The 18,667-nt window shown below is 43.7% G+C and overlaps 1 protein-coding gene across 10 annotated transcripts in view; it reads left to right on the top strand.

Moving 5' to 3' along the window:
* brsk2a (BR serine/threonine kinase 2a) overlaps positions 1-18,009 on the top strand; it is a 158,376-nt gene extending 140,367 nt beyond the window's left edge. For 4 of the 10 annotated variants that reach the window (XM_029434270.1, XM_029434267.1, XM_029434264.1 and 1 more), the window contains 9 exons: positions 405-555; positions 762-827; positions 6,561-6,621; positions 8,854-9,061; positions 9,212-9,260; positions 10,353-10,476; positions 11,578-11,758; positions 12,878-12,967; positions 16,777-18,009. In XM_029434270.1, coding sequence (XP_029290130.1) covers positions 405-555; positions 762-827; positions 6,561-6,621; positions 8,854-9,061; positions 9,212-9,260; positions 10,353-10,476; positions 11,578-11,758; positions 12,878-12,967; positions 16,777-16,949 — 1,103 coding nt within the window. In that variant the 3' untranslated portion in view covers positions 16,950-18,009. Of the gene's footprint in view, positions 1-404; positions 568-761; positions 828-6,560; positions 6,622-8,283; positions 9,062-9,211; positions 9,261-10,352; positions 10,477-11,577; positions 11,759-12,877; positions 12,968-16,776 lie in introns of all 10 variants that reach the window. The other 6 variants (XM_029434269.1, XM_029434266.1, XM_029434268.1 and 3 more) reach the window with 4 other exon arrangements.
* Positions 18,010-18,667: the final 658 nt, after the last annotated feature.

Raw genomic sequence — 18,667 nt, 5'->3', positions numbered from 1 at the left:
AGACTACTGCCAGGGTTCTTCTCTTACACCCCATTCAGCTAACATGTGTCCCCCACTTGAGTGTGTGTGTGTGTGTGTGTGTGTGTGTGTGTGTGTGTGTGTGTGTGTGTGTGTGTGTGTGTGTGTGTGTGTGTGTGTGTGTGTGCTGTGAGATAGCGACATTTTGATGAATAGACTCCCTCTTCAGTAAATGTGATACAGTCAATACAGTGGGCATTAGTTCAATGTCTTGGAGGAAACTGTTACTTATTCACTCGTGGTTAAAATGTCACTGTGAACATCGCTCAAACACTCACACACATATGCAAGCAATCTAGCTACACTGCTGTATAAACACCCGCATTAACGTGCAGAGACGTCGGGTGCATTGTGTTGATCCTGAATCGATTTTTATTTTCTCACAGATCCCCCAAAGAAGCGGGTGGACTCTCCCATGTTGAACCGTCATGGCAAGAGGAGACCAGAGAGGAAGTCCATGGAGGTCCTCAGTGTCACAGACGGAGGCTCGCCCGTACCGGCAAGGAGGGCTATCGACATGACACAGCATGGACAGAGGTACGCGTGGAGGTGAAGAGAAAAAGCTAAAAAAATCGATACAATTTTCAAATAGAGTGTGTGTGTGTGTGTGTGTGTGTCAGCCCAGTGGTGTCTGAGCAGGTCTGACAGCGAGTCTGGCTCTGGGGTCAGCAGGGCTAGATTGTTGTGGACAAACATAAACAGAGACTGACGCTCTGCTCGCTTTGTCTCCTGTCTCACTGTAGTAAATCAGTGTACAGTAAAAGCTTGGATATTCCTGACGCCAGTACAAAATGCAGCAAAGAAGAAAGGTATTTGCTTGCCACTCAACCCTCACCTCCTCTTGCTCTGTCTCTCGCCTCCTCTATGCCAGGAGATGTTCCATAGAAAGATGCAGCGGTGCTTTCTGTTGAAAGGATGCTTCGTTTAAAACGGTTATGACATATGCAGCATTCGGCGGCTTCACTACTTTAATAAGATATTACTTGTCTGAAAAGAAGTTGGGGCTAACAGAGTCAACTGTTTTGGGATGGCAGTTCCTAAAGTTTGTCTTAACTCTCTTAATTAACTTAATTTTCAAACGGAGGAATTTGCAATTCAGAGCTTCAATATCTACCACCCCCCTTTTCCGGTGTGCGCTCAATTATCTCTTCTTTTTATAATCTGAATGCATTGATAATCAGTTCTCCCATACTGTGCCCCACTTTCTCCAGATGCAGAACATTTTTCCATTTCTCTATTTCAGAAATGTTCAAGTCAAGCCAGAACCACATCCCCACGAGGCACAGCGGACTGATTTAAAATCCATTTCCTCATCTTATTTCAACAACCAATATATCATCATAGGACACATTTCTGCTCAGAGGCAGTGACATTTGTGACAGCGGGAAGATTGAATCTGAGGGGCTGATAACCTGATCTGCCTAATGATAGGCAGATTGGCACAGTGTTGGAAAAAGCTTTTCTGAGGTATGAGACATAAACGCGGAGGCAGCAACTGCATATATTGTATAGATAAAGAATATATAGTTATGAAGTGGAATATTCATTAAAATGTCAGATGAATTAATAACTCCTCGCCATAGTGCTTTGCCAACGACAAAATATCAAGAATTTATTTCTCTGCTTCATTCACTGGGGGAAGCCACTTCAGAAGTTTTAAATCCACTTCAAGAGCTCCCACCTCTAAACACTTCTGCTTAATTCTTTCTGTCCTCTGGTGCCTCCGAATTTCACATTCATCTTCTTGTGTTTCATCGTCTCCACTCCGCTCCTTCATCCCTTCAGGCGATCCAAGTCTTATCTCTCCTTTATTTAAAGGTTGCATTAGTTTAGAAGCTACCTTCTTCTGCCCTTCGCTCTGACTCATCTGTTTAAGTCGAGCTTTGAGTCTCAAAAGAGTTTATCGAGCATTAGTTATGCTTTCCAAAACTGCATCAACACCGGTTTATAGATCATACATCATCAACTGAATGGCGTATGTCATAAAGGGCACTGAAATGGACCTTTTAGGTTTACTCGTTTAAATCTCAATTAAAGTTGCATCTACAGACGGCGGAATATGAAAACGGTCTGTGTCTGGATCCTACATATATTAGCCGCCGCAGTCATTAAAAAAGCTCCGCTGCATCTTTCCCCCGTGCTACTTTAAATCAGTGTGTTTGTTTTTATCCCTCCAACCAAATCTCTTTCAGGGGCTCCTCCCTACTTTTTCATATCTCCTGTCTCTCTCTACTGTGGTTTCTTGTGTGCAGCTGACCTTTATTCCAAACCCCCCCCCTCTGTTTGTATGGAATTGCTATGCTAATGTGGAAATGCTGCTAGTTCTTCTCTGTCTGGCTTTCTATCAGCTGTGGAAGATTGGAGGCGGGGGGAGTCCTATATCACAGCCCGTCCGCCTCCAAATCAAATCAAATCTCTCTTGCTTTACATCTCTTCCCCCCTCCCACTGCAATTCATGGCTCTCCAGCTGATCAGTGGGGGGGAAAGGATGTTGGTAACAAAGTCTCTGTGTAACTTTTCTGCCTTTTATCACGTCCTTGTGTGGACTTTGTTTGATCATGTGCGTGCTCGTGTGTGTGTGTTTATAGACGGTGGCGTAGAGGGAGAACATACGTAGCAGAATAACGTCCAAAGATTTGACTGACTTTCTCTGAACCTAACCTTATCTTTCCCCGACAGCAAACTTTTGTCGACAGCACAGAAGATTCGTAGAACTTAAGATCAGAGGGTGTCAGAGAGAGGACTGACTTTGAAACATGTGTTTTGACAGGATACATTTCCACCAACGTAAACGATGGAAGAGAGAGGAGACGGTTTTATCTAAAATTACACGAACGGAAAATGCCTGAACCTCCATTCCTCTCCAGCATGTTGCCTCACATATCTCATGTAGGCAGTAGCAATCCGATCAACTGCCCAGGCTGCATTTTCATACATGCGATTGATGATTTGACTGTGAATTGTAATTAAATAGATTTGGGATAAACGCTGCATAGAAACACGCTTGGAGACATTCTCACGTGAATGTCCTTTTCATTCTTTATATACTTAAAAGTATCTTAAAAAGACATTGAAAGCCAAACTCAAAGCACAAGCTATCCCACTGATTTCTCTTTAAATCTTAACAACATGCCAGGAGAAATGAAGGGAGGTTAATGATATGTAAATGAAATATGGAGAAGTGTGTAGAAGAGAATATCAATTGATTTTTTTTTTCTTTACAGATTTGCTCTAGTTGCTTCATGCAGTTTGAATGTGTTGGGTTAGTCAGAGCAGTCTTAATAAGGCTCATGCTAATTATTGACTCAAATTTATTTAAGAGGCTCAAATGAGCACAAATAAAAGCACCTTTAACTCTGATCCCTAGATCAGAAACTGCAGGGGCCTTACTACATTAAGAAATGTGAGGAGCTGTGAATATTAATGCGCTGAGTTCTCAGGGAGTTGTCAGGGCTCAGGAAAAGGATTTGAACAGTGTGTTGGTTCATATGAATATCTACTACGTACAGTAGAAGAACTGCATTGGCAGACACAGTCAATATAGAGGAGGAGTAAAGAGAAAATGGAACTTTCTCCTCAGAGCAGTAGCGTTGTGTTTTGGCGCTGACTGTGTTCTCCGTTTGACTCCCGGCACCATCTATTTAATTTGGTTTCCCTTGCGTTTTATTTCAGTCCATGCCCTCGTCCCAGATCCTCTTGTATTTGTTCCATCCCCCACAGCCCAACATTAGACCCCCACGGGTGCTTTGGATGGGTCTCTGACACAGTCGGTGGCCACACACTGAGGACACGGGCCCCATTCCAAAACAGGCTTATCTTGAGGACTAATAGATAATAGAAAGATAAGAATGAGTAGCCACACACGCATACACCATTGCACGTACACACACATAATATAGTGTTACTTCACCCAAATTGCAAACAACAAAATAACTTAATTAAATAAGGAAACCTCCAGTGGTGTTATGCAGATAGTTTTGGTTTAATTTGTCCAGGTGAGATATCCCTTTATGAGATGAAGCGAATGGAAATTACTTTGTGGTGGCGAGGAAGTGTGCAAATCTTTTACTCCAGTAAAAGGTTCTATACATATATTCATAGCAACATATCTATTTATATTTAATATATATATATTTTACTTTGGAGCTGTCAAATAAATGTAGTGGATGTAGTAAGAAGTGCGATATTTCCCCTCTGAAATGTAGTAAAGTAGAAAGCAACATAAAATTGAAATACTTAAGTATAAATGCCTCGTAATTGTACTTAATGAATTGTACTTAGTTACATTCCATCACTGTCACTTGCAGCTACTTTCTAATGACAAAGTACTCCCTGTGATAAGTGATGCCGGTCTGTGGATCATCCAGAGGAACCAGTATATTGTTTCTGGAAAGGAGCAGTTGCTTTAGGGTTTCTCAGTGTAATCTTTAAATGCTGTGAGCAACACAAATTCAATTCCACTCACCTTAAATGCTTTTAGGGTGGAGGCAGAAATTGCTGCGAAAATAGATGTCTCAAAACTTGGGCAAATAAAACCAAAACTTTGTGTTTGGCTAGATGGATAAAGGAGAAGAGTTTATTTAGGTAATAAGGGTGAACTGACCCTTTTTAAAGCAAGCACATACAGAAGCACAGAGGGCTTATCTGGCTTCAGAATCTCCTCTCCTGCTGATTTAATAACACAACGTTTGTGTTTCTGTATGATAGATGATGAATGATTACGTTGTGCATGCTGTTCACTATAAATATAACCCTCGTCAACGATACTTCTTCTCTCCGAAGCAAGGGTGAACCTCTGACAGCCCATTACTGTACAGCATAGCCATCTGTAACATTAGCTTCATAGACCTGCTGGTCCAACATTAGCAGATGCAGATTGCCTCTAACAATATGCTCATAATGGCCCAAGGACGCTGTGTTTTGGCCATGTTTTAGATAAAGTGCAATTGGCTGTTTGTGCACAGGCTCTGTGGTTAACAACTGTGGGCATGTCTCAGTGGACCGTAGGACTTAAATGTAAATGATAGCAACTGTCTGGTCAGCTGCTCTCTGAAACAAGAAATCCTAGCCAACGCGGTCTCAACATCGCCTACTCATGAGTGCATGAGCGTGTGCAATAAATACACTCACAGAAGGGGCAGTGAGAAAATTACAAAAATAGTTTAAGAGTGGGTGTTTCTATATTTTCCTCCCTCTCATTGTGGCTGTTGCTTCTATTCTCTTTTAATTATTTGTCTGTGCGTCTCAGGAGAAATATTCCTGTTCTAGTGTCAGCTCTCTCTTTAGTCTTTTGTAAATTAAAAGCTCAAGGGAGGTTGGTGACTGAAGCCGAATAAGTGCTTCTACGGAATCTTTAGAAGATTGATACATATAGATCTTCACCTGGGCTGGTTGTTATGACAGCACTGGTATCAATTGTATGGCTAGCTGTAACCGTGTACACAGCTTTGTGTCCATGTATGGATGCCTCTGTGGTCCTGTGGGACTGCTCAAGCATCAGATATGAACATCAGTCTCTATTACTCCATCCCTCCCTCCCATCCTTCATTCTTCCCTCTCTTATTCCTCCATCACTCCTAAACTCCCCCATCCTCCCTTCATATTTGTCCCTGAGTTCTAACTCTATAACCGTTGCAAGTTGAAAAAACACTATAGTTGTAGTGTCTTCATCTTTTCAAAGAGAGACAAAAGATCTGTAGGCTCGGCCACATGTTTACAAGTGCAACAATGCTGAAGTGGAGAGAGAAAGAGAAGAGGGGGGGTTGTTAGATTGAATGACAAAAAGGCACAGTGTTGTGACAGTGAGCAGCTGGTGTTTCCGAGTGTTGACAGGCCGTGTGTGTGTGCGTGCGTGTGTGTGTGTGTGTGTGTGTGTGTGTGTGTGTGTGTGTGTGTGTGTGTGTGTGTGTGTGTGTGTGTGTGTGTGTGCATGCGTGCGCTCTTGATGGAGACAGATTGTCCTGTGATTGTTCATTTCTGAGCAGGGCTCTGCTCGTAGGGGTTATTGACGGCATCTGCGGGGGGAAAAAAAACATGACAAATGGCACTCAATCAAATGTCCCACTTAATTTCCCCCCTCAAGATATTTTCTACTGATCCAGTGCTATAAGGCCTAAAAGTCAACACGTCTGGTTCATTAGCACACTATAGACGGAGCGGAAAGCTCATTTGAATGCTAATCTAAGAAAAACATCCTATAGACATGCGAGAGAAGCCGCAGTCAAATCAGCATATTTGAAAGTTTGAGTTCAAATGGTTTGAGACTATTTGCTGTGAGTCAATGCTAGTAATGTCTGGTGTGAAGTCAGTGCTGTTACTGTGCTGTAGTGCCTCTTTGTGTGAATAGGTGTTGTGTTTGCAAAGGGCTTGTTAGCAACTACTGCGCTTGGTATGATGGTGACATATGCTTTGGTGCTTTCTAACTGTGTGCAACATGTAACCTCCACGCCCACCTGTGTTTAAAGGAACATGTAACAGGTACAAATGTTGATCTCACAAATTACCTCTGCCCCTGTGTGTGTTCTTGCGTGTTTGTGCCACAGGTCGCGGTCTATTAGTGGAGCCTCCTCCGGCCTCTCCACCAGCCCCCTCAGCAGCCCACGGGTAAGTCACGACCCACTGTGCACTTTCAAACACACTCTCACACACCTGGTGACCCAGTTCTTAAGTATCTAGTTCTTCACCCTCATGGGTAACGACCATCCAGCTTCTGCTGATCTCATGTTATTGCTGTTTATGTGGGCTGGAGAAACTAAAGACAGTCACTACAGAAATATCGCCGGGGCTTCTGACCTTTTAACAATGCACAGCTCATTCACTATGAAAGCAATATCACAGTATCACTCTACACATGCGATATTGTTCTACTGCTCCACTTTATTATTAGTCTGAGATATAGGAAGTATTTTCACCCCTTAAAGGGACAGTTCACCCAAAATCAAAAATACACTACACTCTTACCGGTAGTGCTATTCTATTCTAGATTGTGTTGGTGTTCATTCAACCACTCGTACCAAACCAATCTGCATTGATAGATAGTAATACAGGTAAAAGTAAAAATGTGTATTTTTGATTTTGGGATGAACTGTCTCTTTTAAGTTTCAATCCACAGTTCAGATCTACCTTTGCCTTTCGAGGAGTCAGGGATATAATAAGATCTTTGTAATCCGATGTTCGTTCAGACTTTACACGAGTCATCACTCTCTGTCTATATAGCTCGATCTTCCTGTTAACTCAAGTAAAATATACTAATAAACTTGCACTGGGGACATGACAGCACAGCAGCAAACCCCCATCTCACCCCCACCCCACCCCCCACGAAAAAGCTTCTTCTCTATCCTTTCTGAGTATTATCCCCCCCCTCTGTTTTCTGTGGTCTGAGCTCTGTGGAAATCCAGCTTCGGGAATGCTTCAGAAAATCCCACTTTTCTTGCTCCGAGCTGGGGAGCTTGTGGTAAACTTTTCCAGCTGACTAACCTGAGAAGGCTCAAGATTAGCCAGGATCCTAAGACGAGCTCCTCGCGCCACACAGGTTCTTTCAGGCTGATCTGAAAGGGAAATTGATTTCTCAGACCTAACCAAAGCCGGGATTGTGCTCTCAGCGAGAGCCTCCGTGTAGGGGGTTATTTTCTCAGATTTGTGTGTGGAAAAGGGGGAGGCGTCAATAGTTTATCAGTGCACCATTGTGGCTGCAATTTTACTATTACAAATAAAACAGATCAATAAACATATCTGGAATTTTTACAGCAGAGACACCGCAATGGTTCCTCCTGTTATTGAGACGGCCCAAATTGTCCTCACAGTTGGCGTTATGTCTCTCACACGTCTGTGTCTGCTTGCTTTTCTCTGCCATCAGAGCCGTGTATGTTTTATTCAAGTGAAGTCCATCTTTCTTTCATGTTTCTTGTTTGTTGTTGTTTTTAAATTGTTTGCAATGCTTGCTGTTTTTGTTGTTCCCATTTGACATGACTCACTGAATGGACTAACTGCATGTTTCTTTTCTTTTCTGTCTTCCTATTTTTCTTTTTTTTTTATCCATGCCTTCATTTTCCCCGTGTATGCACACATCTCTCCTGCCGCTGCCTCTTCTTCTGGATGTGTGGTTGTTTGTTTTGTTACACTCCTCTTTCTTCCTTTATCTCTGTGCTTGTGTGCCTGCGTGTGTCCCCGTGTGTTTTGGCTTTGTGTTTTTTTCTCCTCCTCCACCTGCTCTGGCTCTTGGCTGTGTCGTGCTGCGTGTCCTCACCCTGCTTCCCCCAACTCCAGCCTGTCAGAAAGTTCTGTGTACCGCCTCAGATCCCAGATTTGTTACAGTCCCCTAACACAAGCCCCTGCCCATCCCCTGAGCCCGCCCCCAATCGCACTGGCCCCCGTATCTCCACGCCCAACTCGCTCGCTCCAAACAGTGAACCCCTGCCGGCAGAACTCAACAAGACGCAAACACTCCCCGCCAAGCCTAAAGTCGTCCCTAAGCCCCTCCAAGCCACACGATCAAACCCGCTCCCCGAAACCTCCCCAGATGCAGCATCTGCAGCCAAATCGGAGCCTACCACTCCCTGCCAGCTCCCATTGCAGCCACCTTCTGCCTCTGTGCCCCCCACCCCTACTTCTCCGTCCTCCCCTTTCTCCCCCTTTGCCCCATCCTCCATCTCCAGTACTCCCATTCAAAACAGCCCCCAGGTACGTCGCTCCCATTTTGCTGCCAACCCCCAGCTCTCTGTGCCCTACTGCTCAGCGGTGCCCCTGTCGCCCATCCGGCTGCACCACTTCCACCCTGTTGCGCCGGCGCCTTCTTTATTCACTGACCACCCGCCCAAATCTATCCCCCTCATACAGGTTACCCCTCACCCCTCCCCTCGAGGCAGCCCCCTCCCCACCCCAAAGGGCACCCCTGTGCACACTCCCAAGGACAGCCCGGCCGGGACTCCCACCCCAACGCCGCCCCCCAGCCCTTCTATTGGAGGCATGCCTTGGAGGACGCGCCTCAACTCCATCAAAAACAGCTTCCTGGGGTCACCACGCTTCCACCGCAGGAAACTTCAAGGTACTGACGTCACTGCAGGTTTAAGATTTTAATCTTAAACACTAAATTATCTTGTGTTCATTTCATCCCTCCAAAAATCTTACTGTAGTGATCGACTTGTCTTTCTCTGAGCCTTCCACCTTTGTCTCACCTTTGACACTGCTTCTACAGTTCCCACACAAGAGGAGATGTCCAGCCTCACACCAGAGTCTTCCCCAGAGTGAGTAGATGCTGTACTGTCTCCTAACTATGCAGAGGAGCCCTATGTCAGCCCCTCAGTCATTGGCTCAAAAATGCTCGTTCTCGATGCCATGATGTTTTGGAAAGTAATACATCCGTGAATGTTTGATTTGTGCCTGCTGAGTCTGCTGTAATGACCCCAGGTCTGGTCTGGGTGGGAGAAGCAGCACCGTGGCAGGAGGTATTGGGTTGGTTATGAGGTATGGAAGGTAGCCTGTGTGATGTTGCTGAGCTCCCAGGGGCCTGATAACTTAAGGTTGGCCTAGATATGCCTGTTTGGTTCTCTGGCTGTCTGGCATGGCCATTTCCACCTGGCTGGGAAGAACCTCCTGGCTGGAAGGAGAGTTGGCTAGAAAAAAAAACCTTCTTTAAGCTGGGTTAGGCTTGATCACATTAATACAGTCACACACCAGCTGTAACAGCTTCTTACTGCAGAACAATGTGCCCCTTAATGTCGCTTATAACATTATGGAAGTATTAATTATTCATCGGGGAGTGTTTCTCTTTGTGCTGAAGTTTGAGTCTTGCAAATCCATCGACATTTTCAAGAAGCTCATGAATTATTAATATACCACGAAACAGGAGTCCATATGGCTTATTAGAGGGTGCAGGTACACCTGGGCTGAGGCCAGTGCTGAATTCATCTACCTCTACCCCTTCTGGACCTACAGTTCTGTTCACAGAGAGGCTCACTTATCTCAAACACAGACAGACAGACAGACAGACAGACACACACACACACACACAGACACAGGCAAACGTACCTGCAAACATGCACGTACATGCATTCACACATACACAGTTTCACAGAAGGGGAAATGTCAAAAAACTTTTCTCCCCTGCAGTTTTAGCTCATTTCCCTCAGGGTATCCTTCGTTTGCTCGTTTCCATCTCCCCAGAGCTGCAGAGAGAGAGAGAGAGAGAGAGAGAGAGAGAACTCTTCACCGGCTCTCCATTTTTCTGGATGAGTAGATAGATGGGTGAATGGGTGGGTTTTAAAACAAAAGCATAAAGGGACAAACGCTCTCTAGTAGGCATATACTGACATACTCTTCTTGTCTTTCCCCCACAGACTTGCCAAAAAATCCTGGTTTGGTAACTTCATCAACCTGGAAAAAGAGGAGCAGATCTTCATTGTCATCAGAGACAAGCCTCTCAGCTCCATCAAGGCAGACATCGTTCAAGCCTTTCTCTCGGTACAAACTCACAGTTTCTGGCTTAATTCCTCACATTTTCCACTGCCTCCTCTACTCCCCTAAATCCTTCTCCCATCTGATCCCTGCTCCCTTTGCCCTGACTTTTCTCTGTGAATCTGAATGTGCGTTCAGCAGTATTACCTGTGCATCTGCTGTCTGATGCAGGACGTTGCCTTTCCTAACAGTAGCGGTGATTGGCTATGCTACGAGGCAGGCGCTCTCTGAGTGTTTGCTAACATGCTTCTGATGTATATAGCAATTCAGTAAACTGCTTGTGTTCAGTGCTTCTGTTTTCTCTCTGACAGCAGACTCACTTGAGGTCAATAGAAAATCAACAGAGAGCATTGATCATTAGCATATAGATGCTTTGCCCCCGATACCGTGTATTGAGCATGTGTGTGTGTGTGTGTGTGTGTATATTTAGATGTGTAGTGCAAGAAATAGTGTAACTTGTATGTTTATGATGTGGATGTACAAATACATGCAGGCAACATCGGGGTTTGTCTGTAAACGCCACAGAATTTGTATCGACAAAAGCTCAGCAGTGGTGGTATTCAGTGTACATAATCTATCCTCACCCCAGTTCAATTTAACAAAGTCTAAGTAAATGCAAACTCTATCAGTGCAGGTCAATGTCAAATCTGTGTCCCCTTCCCTAGAGCTATTTTCCCTTCTGGGTTATGCTAGTTTGGTATTACAAACAGGAGATTGGCACCTGAATCAGTGGAATTACACCTCTCGGCACACTTACATGAATGGAATGTCAAACCCTCTCCAGCTGAAACATGAAACATGACTATTTCAGAGCTCACTTGTTCATACAAATTCATTTCAGGTGGGAGAGTGAAATGTTGTTGGATGACTCAAGATTACATTATCTTAAGTTTCCCTGCCATGCATGGCTACTCCCCGAGGCAATGATCTCCTTAGAGTATGTGGAGGGTATTTTAATGAGGGTTTGTTCACCTTGTCATTTGCGAGGTTTGGGGAAATAATTTAACATCAATTTTAACTTCCTTCCTGTCTCTTTTGACTATTTGTATTCCTATCTCTGCCTCTTTGTTCACTTTTCCTTTACTCGCTCCTCTTCGTTTCTCGCAGATCCCCAGCCTGAGCCACAGTGTCATCTCTCAGACGAGTTTCCGAGCAGAGTACAAGTCCACAGCCGGCCCTACAGTCTTCCAGAAGCCAGTCAAATTCCAGGTGGATATCACCTACACAGAGAGCACGGCTGCCACCAAGGAGAACGGCATCTACTCTGTCACCTTCACCCTGCTCTCAGGTCAGGACACTGTCGGCACGCAGAGTTTCTCACCCTCATTTTTCTATACCCACTTATCCTGCATGCATTGGGGGAGAGGCACACACACAGGCCACCAGTCAAATGCAAATAGGCCTTTACTTTTACTAGTTTAACTCCTTTTCACTCTGAGTGAGAAGGTAACAGTATCTTTCTGTATTAATGATAAAAAGATTAATTTAATTTCAAGGTGCCTTGAATTTAGGGGGGGTTGGATTGCTTCTCTTGTGGACAGTGCATCCAGAAAGGGTCAAGTTCAAGCCCACGACTGCTCTGAAACAGAAGGTCACAGAGGACAGAGTTATATACAGCTTTATTTAATCTTGAATAACTCAGTCTTCCATCTCATCAGGCTCACAGAGGTCTGGGGATATTCAAGCTCACAAGTCATTTTGAAATGTGCGGAAAGGCATCGCTTTCATGTCGAGTGGGATGCCGTCACACTTCAAAATTAATCTATGTTTGTATCCAGCCAACAAATAAACCAGAAGTGCTGCTTCCTGACGTTGGTGTGTTCAAACTCTCTGCCAAAAAAGAATGGCTGCCTAAGGATTTTCAAAGTTCTTCCAATCCTGGATGCTTGATAAGATTTTCCCTCCCAAAACCTCCCTGAGCGCAACAAGATGAGGTCTGGCTATGCAAGATTACATACTATGCAATCATGCGTGTATGCTTATTCTTGCAGAAACATATGCATGCTCTCTTTCCCTCTTTTTCTTTCTCACACACACACACACACACACACACACACACACACACACACACACACACACACACACACACACACACACACACACACACACATTCAAGTGGGGGACACATGTTAGCTGAATGGGGTACTTTGGAGCCTGCTGGTTCCATGCCTTCCATGTCACTGACTGTATACTGTATACAACATGAAGACAGCAGGAGGAGCTTACAGTAGCACTGTTCTTTGGCCTCCATTTATCATGTTGAGTCTCTCTTCTCCAGCTCATATTTCCCACCATGCACAACCTTCCTTTTTCATCTTTTAATGAATCCATCTACATAGTTTCTATATACTCTTCCCTCTGTCTTTGTGCTGCAACAAACATTTCCTATTTGTGTGCCTGTATTCAGGACCCAGCCGGCGCTTTAAGCGAGTAGTAGAGACGATTCAGAGCCAGTTGTTAAGCACACATGACCAGCCAGGGGTCCAACAGCTCTCTGGTGAGTAGGAACTTCTCTTTTCAAAAGAAAAAATATTTAAAAAATGTTATCCAAAACCTCGCCACCCTTACCACCACCGCCTCATCCGCCCATCCCACCCCCAAATCAACCACTCTCACCGCTGAAGCTAAGCTAAATCCTCTTCCCCTGTGCTTGAAATCTACCCCGAGCTGCTCTCCGCTTCTCGAAACGGCCTCCTTTTGCATGCCACACCGCCATGAAAGGGTGGGAGTTGCTCTCAAACACCGACTACGGGTCAAACGTTGTCTCGTTGCCTTGGCAGTGAAGATTAGAGTAAAAGGTAGGGTAAGCTGATTTGCATTCTGTTACTCCTACTTTCAAGACCGATCGTCGGAGCTTGTCACCATGGCAACACCACTGCACCTCAACGCACTCCCACAATGCACTGCACCGCACAGTGACACCACACCTGACAAGTGCTCTGTTTCTTACGCTCTCTCTCTCTCTCTCTCTCTCTCTCTCTCTCTCTCTCTCTCTCTCTCTCTCTGGGTACAATAGGACCCCCTCCCCCTGTTCCCCCCCCCCCTGTCCACCAGCCTCTTTTGGCTCCTCCAAAAGCCCCTGAGTAGGGGCCTCTACCTCTGAGGTGCAACCACCTAACGGTTCACCTGTGAACTTTGTGACATTATTATAACCTCCTCACTTCTCCCATCTTCTCATTAGCCATAGGCTTGATGCTGAGGCTCTGGACATGTTTAAGCCTGTTCTTCCCTCAGTGGGCCTGCTTCTTATTCACTCATCGCACTGTCTGGATGACGAAAAGACAAAGAAAAGAGAAAAAGAGATCCTACTCCTCCCCATCTGCTCTTAGCATGTCCTTCTTTGTGAATCACTGCTCACCGTTTATGTGCGTCTCAGTTGCCATCATCTTGACAACAGCTCCACCTGCTGGTTACATAGAGATTCACCACCAGCCTGAAATACACCAGGAAGTGTGCTGTTTTCTTTGGATATATTTCATCCTGTCCGTCTGTATGTTTGTGTCTTTATCCTTTTAGACACATTTCCAATTCCATGTCTGACATTGTTGAACAGATATTAGCCACCATGTATGGTATTATACATTGTTACCATACGAGAAGATACAAATGTGAGCTGCATCTTTGTTCTGTGGCTTTTCTGCCATATTTATCTCACTGGCACTCAGAAATGAACATCAGTCATCACAGCTGTTGTGATATTTAATAGTGCTGCCATCGCTGTGCCTCAGCAAATTTACCAATTACTTCTGATCTTTTATATTGTAGAGCTCATTAACAGACTTAGGTGTGGAAAGGTTAGAATTAGAATAAAAGACATTAGATTAGGTTTAAACGACTGCTGTGGGTTGTTTCAGCAGCAGAGGTGTACTATGGATAATATTAGAACATTTACCAATAGAGGGTACTGAGGTTATTACAAAACAACATGAATAATGAAGTACAGTATTCTGTATTCTGGAGTGGATTTTAGTATTAAACGTTAAAGCCAGTTGTTTTTACCAAGGTCAGTCTAAATGTATTGAATGTCTTTACACTATCAGAGTATCTCACTCTGTATTATGCATCTTAAAACAGGTCAATATGTGCTTAGACGTCATTGAAAGCGTCGTTAAACTCATGGTTTCCTCCACCTTTGAACTCCTAACACACTTTTGGTGCTACCTGACCACTGATAAAAAGCCAGTGACTGTAATTAAGAATAGAACTGGCTTTGCATACCAATGTGTGTCAAACAAAAGGCTTCATCAAGTCTTGGTCATTATGTCCCCTTATCACCATTACCAGCAGCATACCTGGGAGCCCAGTTTAGGAAGACAATGGGAGGGGTGGAACAATAAACGGAGCATACTTTAGGACTACAGAGGAGAACTATTCATAAAGTATGTAAAAAGTAAGGTCATAGTATAGTATGCAGTAAAAATTTCATTTGTTATGCCATACAAAGGTTTGCCATACAATACATAACAATGGCATAGTATAGAAAAAGTCATAGTTTAGTATTTCAGAAAAGTTTTCATAAAAAATCTCATATTATAGTTATTCATATAAAGGTCATTAAAAAGGTCATAGGAAAGCACACCATAAAAAAATCTAATAAAAAGTCATAAAAAAGATCATAGAAAAATATCATAAAAGTATTTTGTGACATGAAAAAGTTGTGGTATAGTGTGCCATAAAAAAGTCACAACATAGTATATGTTATAAAAATGTCATAGAAAATGTTTTTTTAAATTAATAGAATAACAAAACGTCATTATAAAAATGCAGTAATTATAGTATTTCATGAAAAATGTCACAACATTTCATAGTATGCCAGAAAAAAGTCATAATAAAAGTAATAGTATAGTAGGCCATAAACATATCATAACATTGTTATTGTATAGCAAAAACTATCCCTGTTTTATCAAGCAGCAGAGTTTTTTATTATTCTTTATTATTCATGCTTTTCCTGCCATTTTTGAAAATGTGCAGATGAGTGGTGAGGTGACTAAATGTGGAAACATTAGGGAGAAGTTTTCCAGCAGCATAATGAAGCAGGAGAAGTCAACTATGGCACTTTCACAATTACACACACACACACACACACACACACACACACACACACACACACACACACACACACACACACACACACACATACACACACACACACACACAGGCAAACGTACATAACGACAAAAACATATTCACGCATTCGGGATGAAGTTTGTCTAATTTCCAGACCACGACAGGCAGTCTTCACACATGAGCATGAGCATCGAGTCAGGCAGACAACAGCCTTTTGTTAAGTGCTGACACAGAGACACTCTCTGGTCCAGTGTGTGAACGAGTGCGATTTGTCGTCCGTGCAGCACCCCTGCCTGTTTTTACTGATGCTGTCGCTGTTCACTTGTTGTCCCACAGGACTCTTTTCTGCAAATGGATCTTCTGCCAACTATTCAGAAACAGTCGTGTTAGTTGCTGACAGTTGTTAGATACAGAGTTGTGCTGTGCACCATTAACAAAAAGAACATTGACTCTTTATTAGCTCCATTTCTCATGTTTGGTGTCCTTACCACTCCGCCTACCTGCAGTGGGACCATTAAGGCCCTGCAGACAGAGCAAGTGTGTTTAGATGAACATCATTTGCATGCATGCTGTCGGATGCGCACACACACACACACACGTACACACACACTCTGTAAGTTGAGGAAATACACTCTTATTATTTAGCATATCCACCATCAAATTGAGTTTCAGAATTTCATCTGCAAAACTTCCATAAAAAATTAGATTTGGCAAAAGCAGAGATGACACTGATACTTTAATTTCACTGAAGGGCAACTTTGTCTTGAATCTCCAAGCGTTCTCATCGTCCTCTTCATCTGCCCGGCTTCTAGCTGACCGGCGCTGCTTCGGCACCGCCACTCTTCCCTTTTCCGCATCACACACTTTACATGTAAAAGAAGCTTACTCTGATATCAGTCTACAGAAGCCTATTTCGACTTCAGTCAGCTCTACTATTTGCTTTAATTACTAGTTTTAGATTGAATGGCTACTTGTGTGTTTTCATTGGTTGTCCTGTTACATACTGTAAGCATGGTTTCAGACATGGCTGCTCCTCGCTGTGTCTGTCAGTCCTCGCCTCTTGCCTGCTCTGTCTTTACGTGTAGCCTCGTCTCTGTCCTGTGAACCTCATTGTTCATTAGTGTGTTTGTTCTCTTTCTTCTCCCCTTTTTTTGTCCTCTTCTCCCCCCCCCCCCCCATCTGTGTACCTAGGCAGCCCCTTGAGTAACTTCTTTGACGTAATAAAACAACTTTTTTCAGACGAGAAGAACGGACAGGTGCCCTACCCCTCTGGCACGCCCACCAAGCACTTCCCCTCGCCCATGCACGTCCGGAGGCACGAGCCAGAAAGTAATGACACCAAATGCCCCCCTTCGGGCCGAGACAGAGCCAAGTTGTCGGTGGCCTCTGTGGGGACACAGGAGGAGTCTTAGACCGAGCCCGTGCTAAAAACCCATCCCAATATCTGTACAGAGCTAGATGTACATAATCATTAATGGACATTGTTTTTGTATAAAATGACTTTATATAGATAGAAATATATTAAGAGAATCAAAGTGATATTTTACAAACAGCATACTGCACTTACATGACAAACACACATGCTCCTTTTCATTACCCCTTAGCGTCCACCCTCATCATCCACCCCTCTACCCCACCATCTAATCGTCTGTGGCCCTTGCTCTGTTTTTTTGCTCCCTTGCTGCTAACCTGTGTGATGACCTGACTTGTTTCTGATACCAGGAATTATCCAGAAAACCTATTAAGCCCCTCCTCCTGCTCCCTGCGCCACCCCTCCACCTCCCCCACCCCCCCGAGCGTGCCGAGAGACGGACAATTGTTGACGGAGGACTGCTTTTAGAGGTGCACGAAAAAGAGGGGGGGTGGTTACCCTGGAAACAGACCCTTCATGCAGACTTCTACCTTCATCTCCCTATGCGCCCCCTTCTCCACCTCTGGCAGCCATCAGTAGACGTAGAGGAAAAAAGTGTTCCCCCATCTTAGGAACACACAAACACACACACACACATGTGCACAACTAACCCACACAAATTCCAATGAAACAAAAAGGAACACTCCCCTCATCGACCGGCCCCTTCCTCTCAAGGAGCACTCAACAATTGGAAACAAAAAGACACCACACACACACACACACACAACATGAACATGCATACCTGCACAGGTCAAGTATGCACAGACTTAAACTCTGGGAAGTTATTAACAAGAACTAAAAGAAGACACGCAGAAACAGACTGATTCACAGGAGGAGAGAAGGGGGAGGAGTTTTGTGGAAAGCCCAAACAAGCCGACGTGGATGCTTGCTGGATTGTATTTGTTTGCTTTTTAATGTACTTTCTTTGTGGAGAACTGGGTTTAAAATACTAACTGACTTTATTAGACTTAATACTATTGCTGCAAATGGACTGGAATTGTGATTTCAGAGAGGAGCTGGGTGTGAGCAGAACAGGGCAGAGGGGGAGATACGATAGTATAGGGTCGGAGGGAGGGACGTGGGTGGGTATTTGGGTATTTAAAATGAATGATCTATTCTGTTGTACAGACTGATATCATTTCTTATGTATACAAAATGAAATGTCTAGTTGTGACACTATGTTTAGATACCATAGGGTCAGGTTGGTACACCTGCGCCTGCCACTTACTGTTCTTTTAAATTCTTCTGTGTATTTTTGTTACATGATCATTTATGTCTTTGTTTGATTGACCTAATAATGATCCAAACATTCCTGTTTGTGTTATCTGCAGCACTTTGTCTTTGGTTTTCCATTCTCTCTCTCAGTCTCACTTACCAGCAGTAGGCGTAGAGGAACAAAAAAAAAAATGATGACGTGATAAATGCAATTGTGGATATTTTTGTATTTCTGTCCTTATTTATTCATGTTTGTTCATCTCACTGTTTGATTTCCTAATTTATTATAACTTGGCTATTTATATGAACAAAGCTGTTAGGTCAGTTGAATGTTATTTATTACCCTCTTGTGTGTTCGTAAAATGGGGCATCATTTGAAGAAAAACTTTTTTTCTTTGGTATTGGTCTGCATTTAACAGAATTATGTGAACATCGACAGTCACAAATTCTCTTTTCCCTGACCTCTCTGAAGAGGGAAAGAGAACTTGTGGGAACTCTTGAAAA

The sequence above is a fragment of the Cottoperca gobio genome, chromosome 6, assembly GCF_900634415.1.
Source record: "Cottoperca gobio chromosome 6, fCotGob3.1, whole genome shotgun sequence".
Taxonomy (NCBI): Eukaryota; Metazoa; Chordata; class Actinopteri; order Perciformes; family Bovichtidae; genus Cottoperca; species Cottoperca gobio.
Note: the sequence above shows the minus strand (reverse complement) of the source record. Positions and strands in the feature narration are given on the sequence as shown.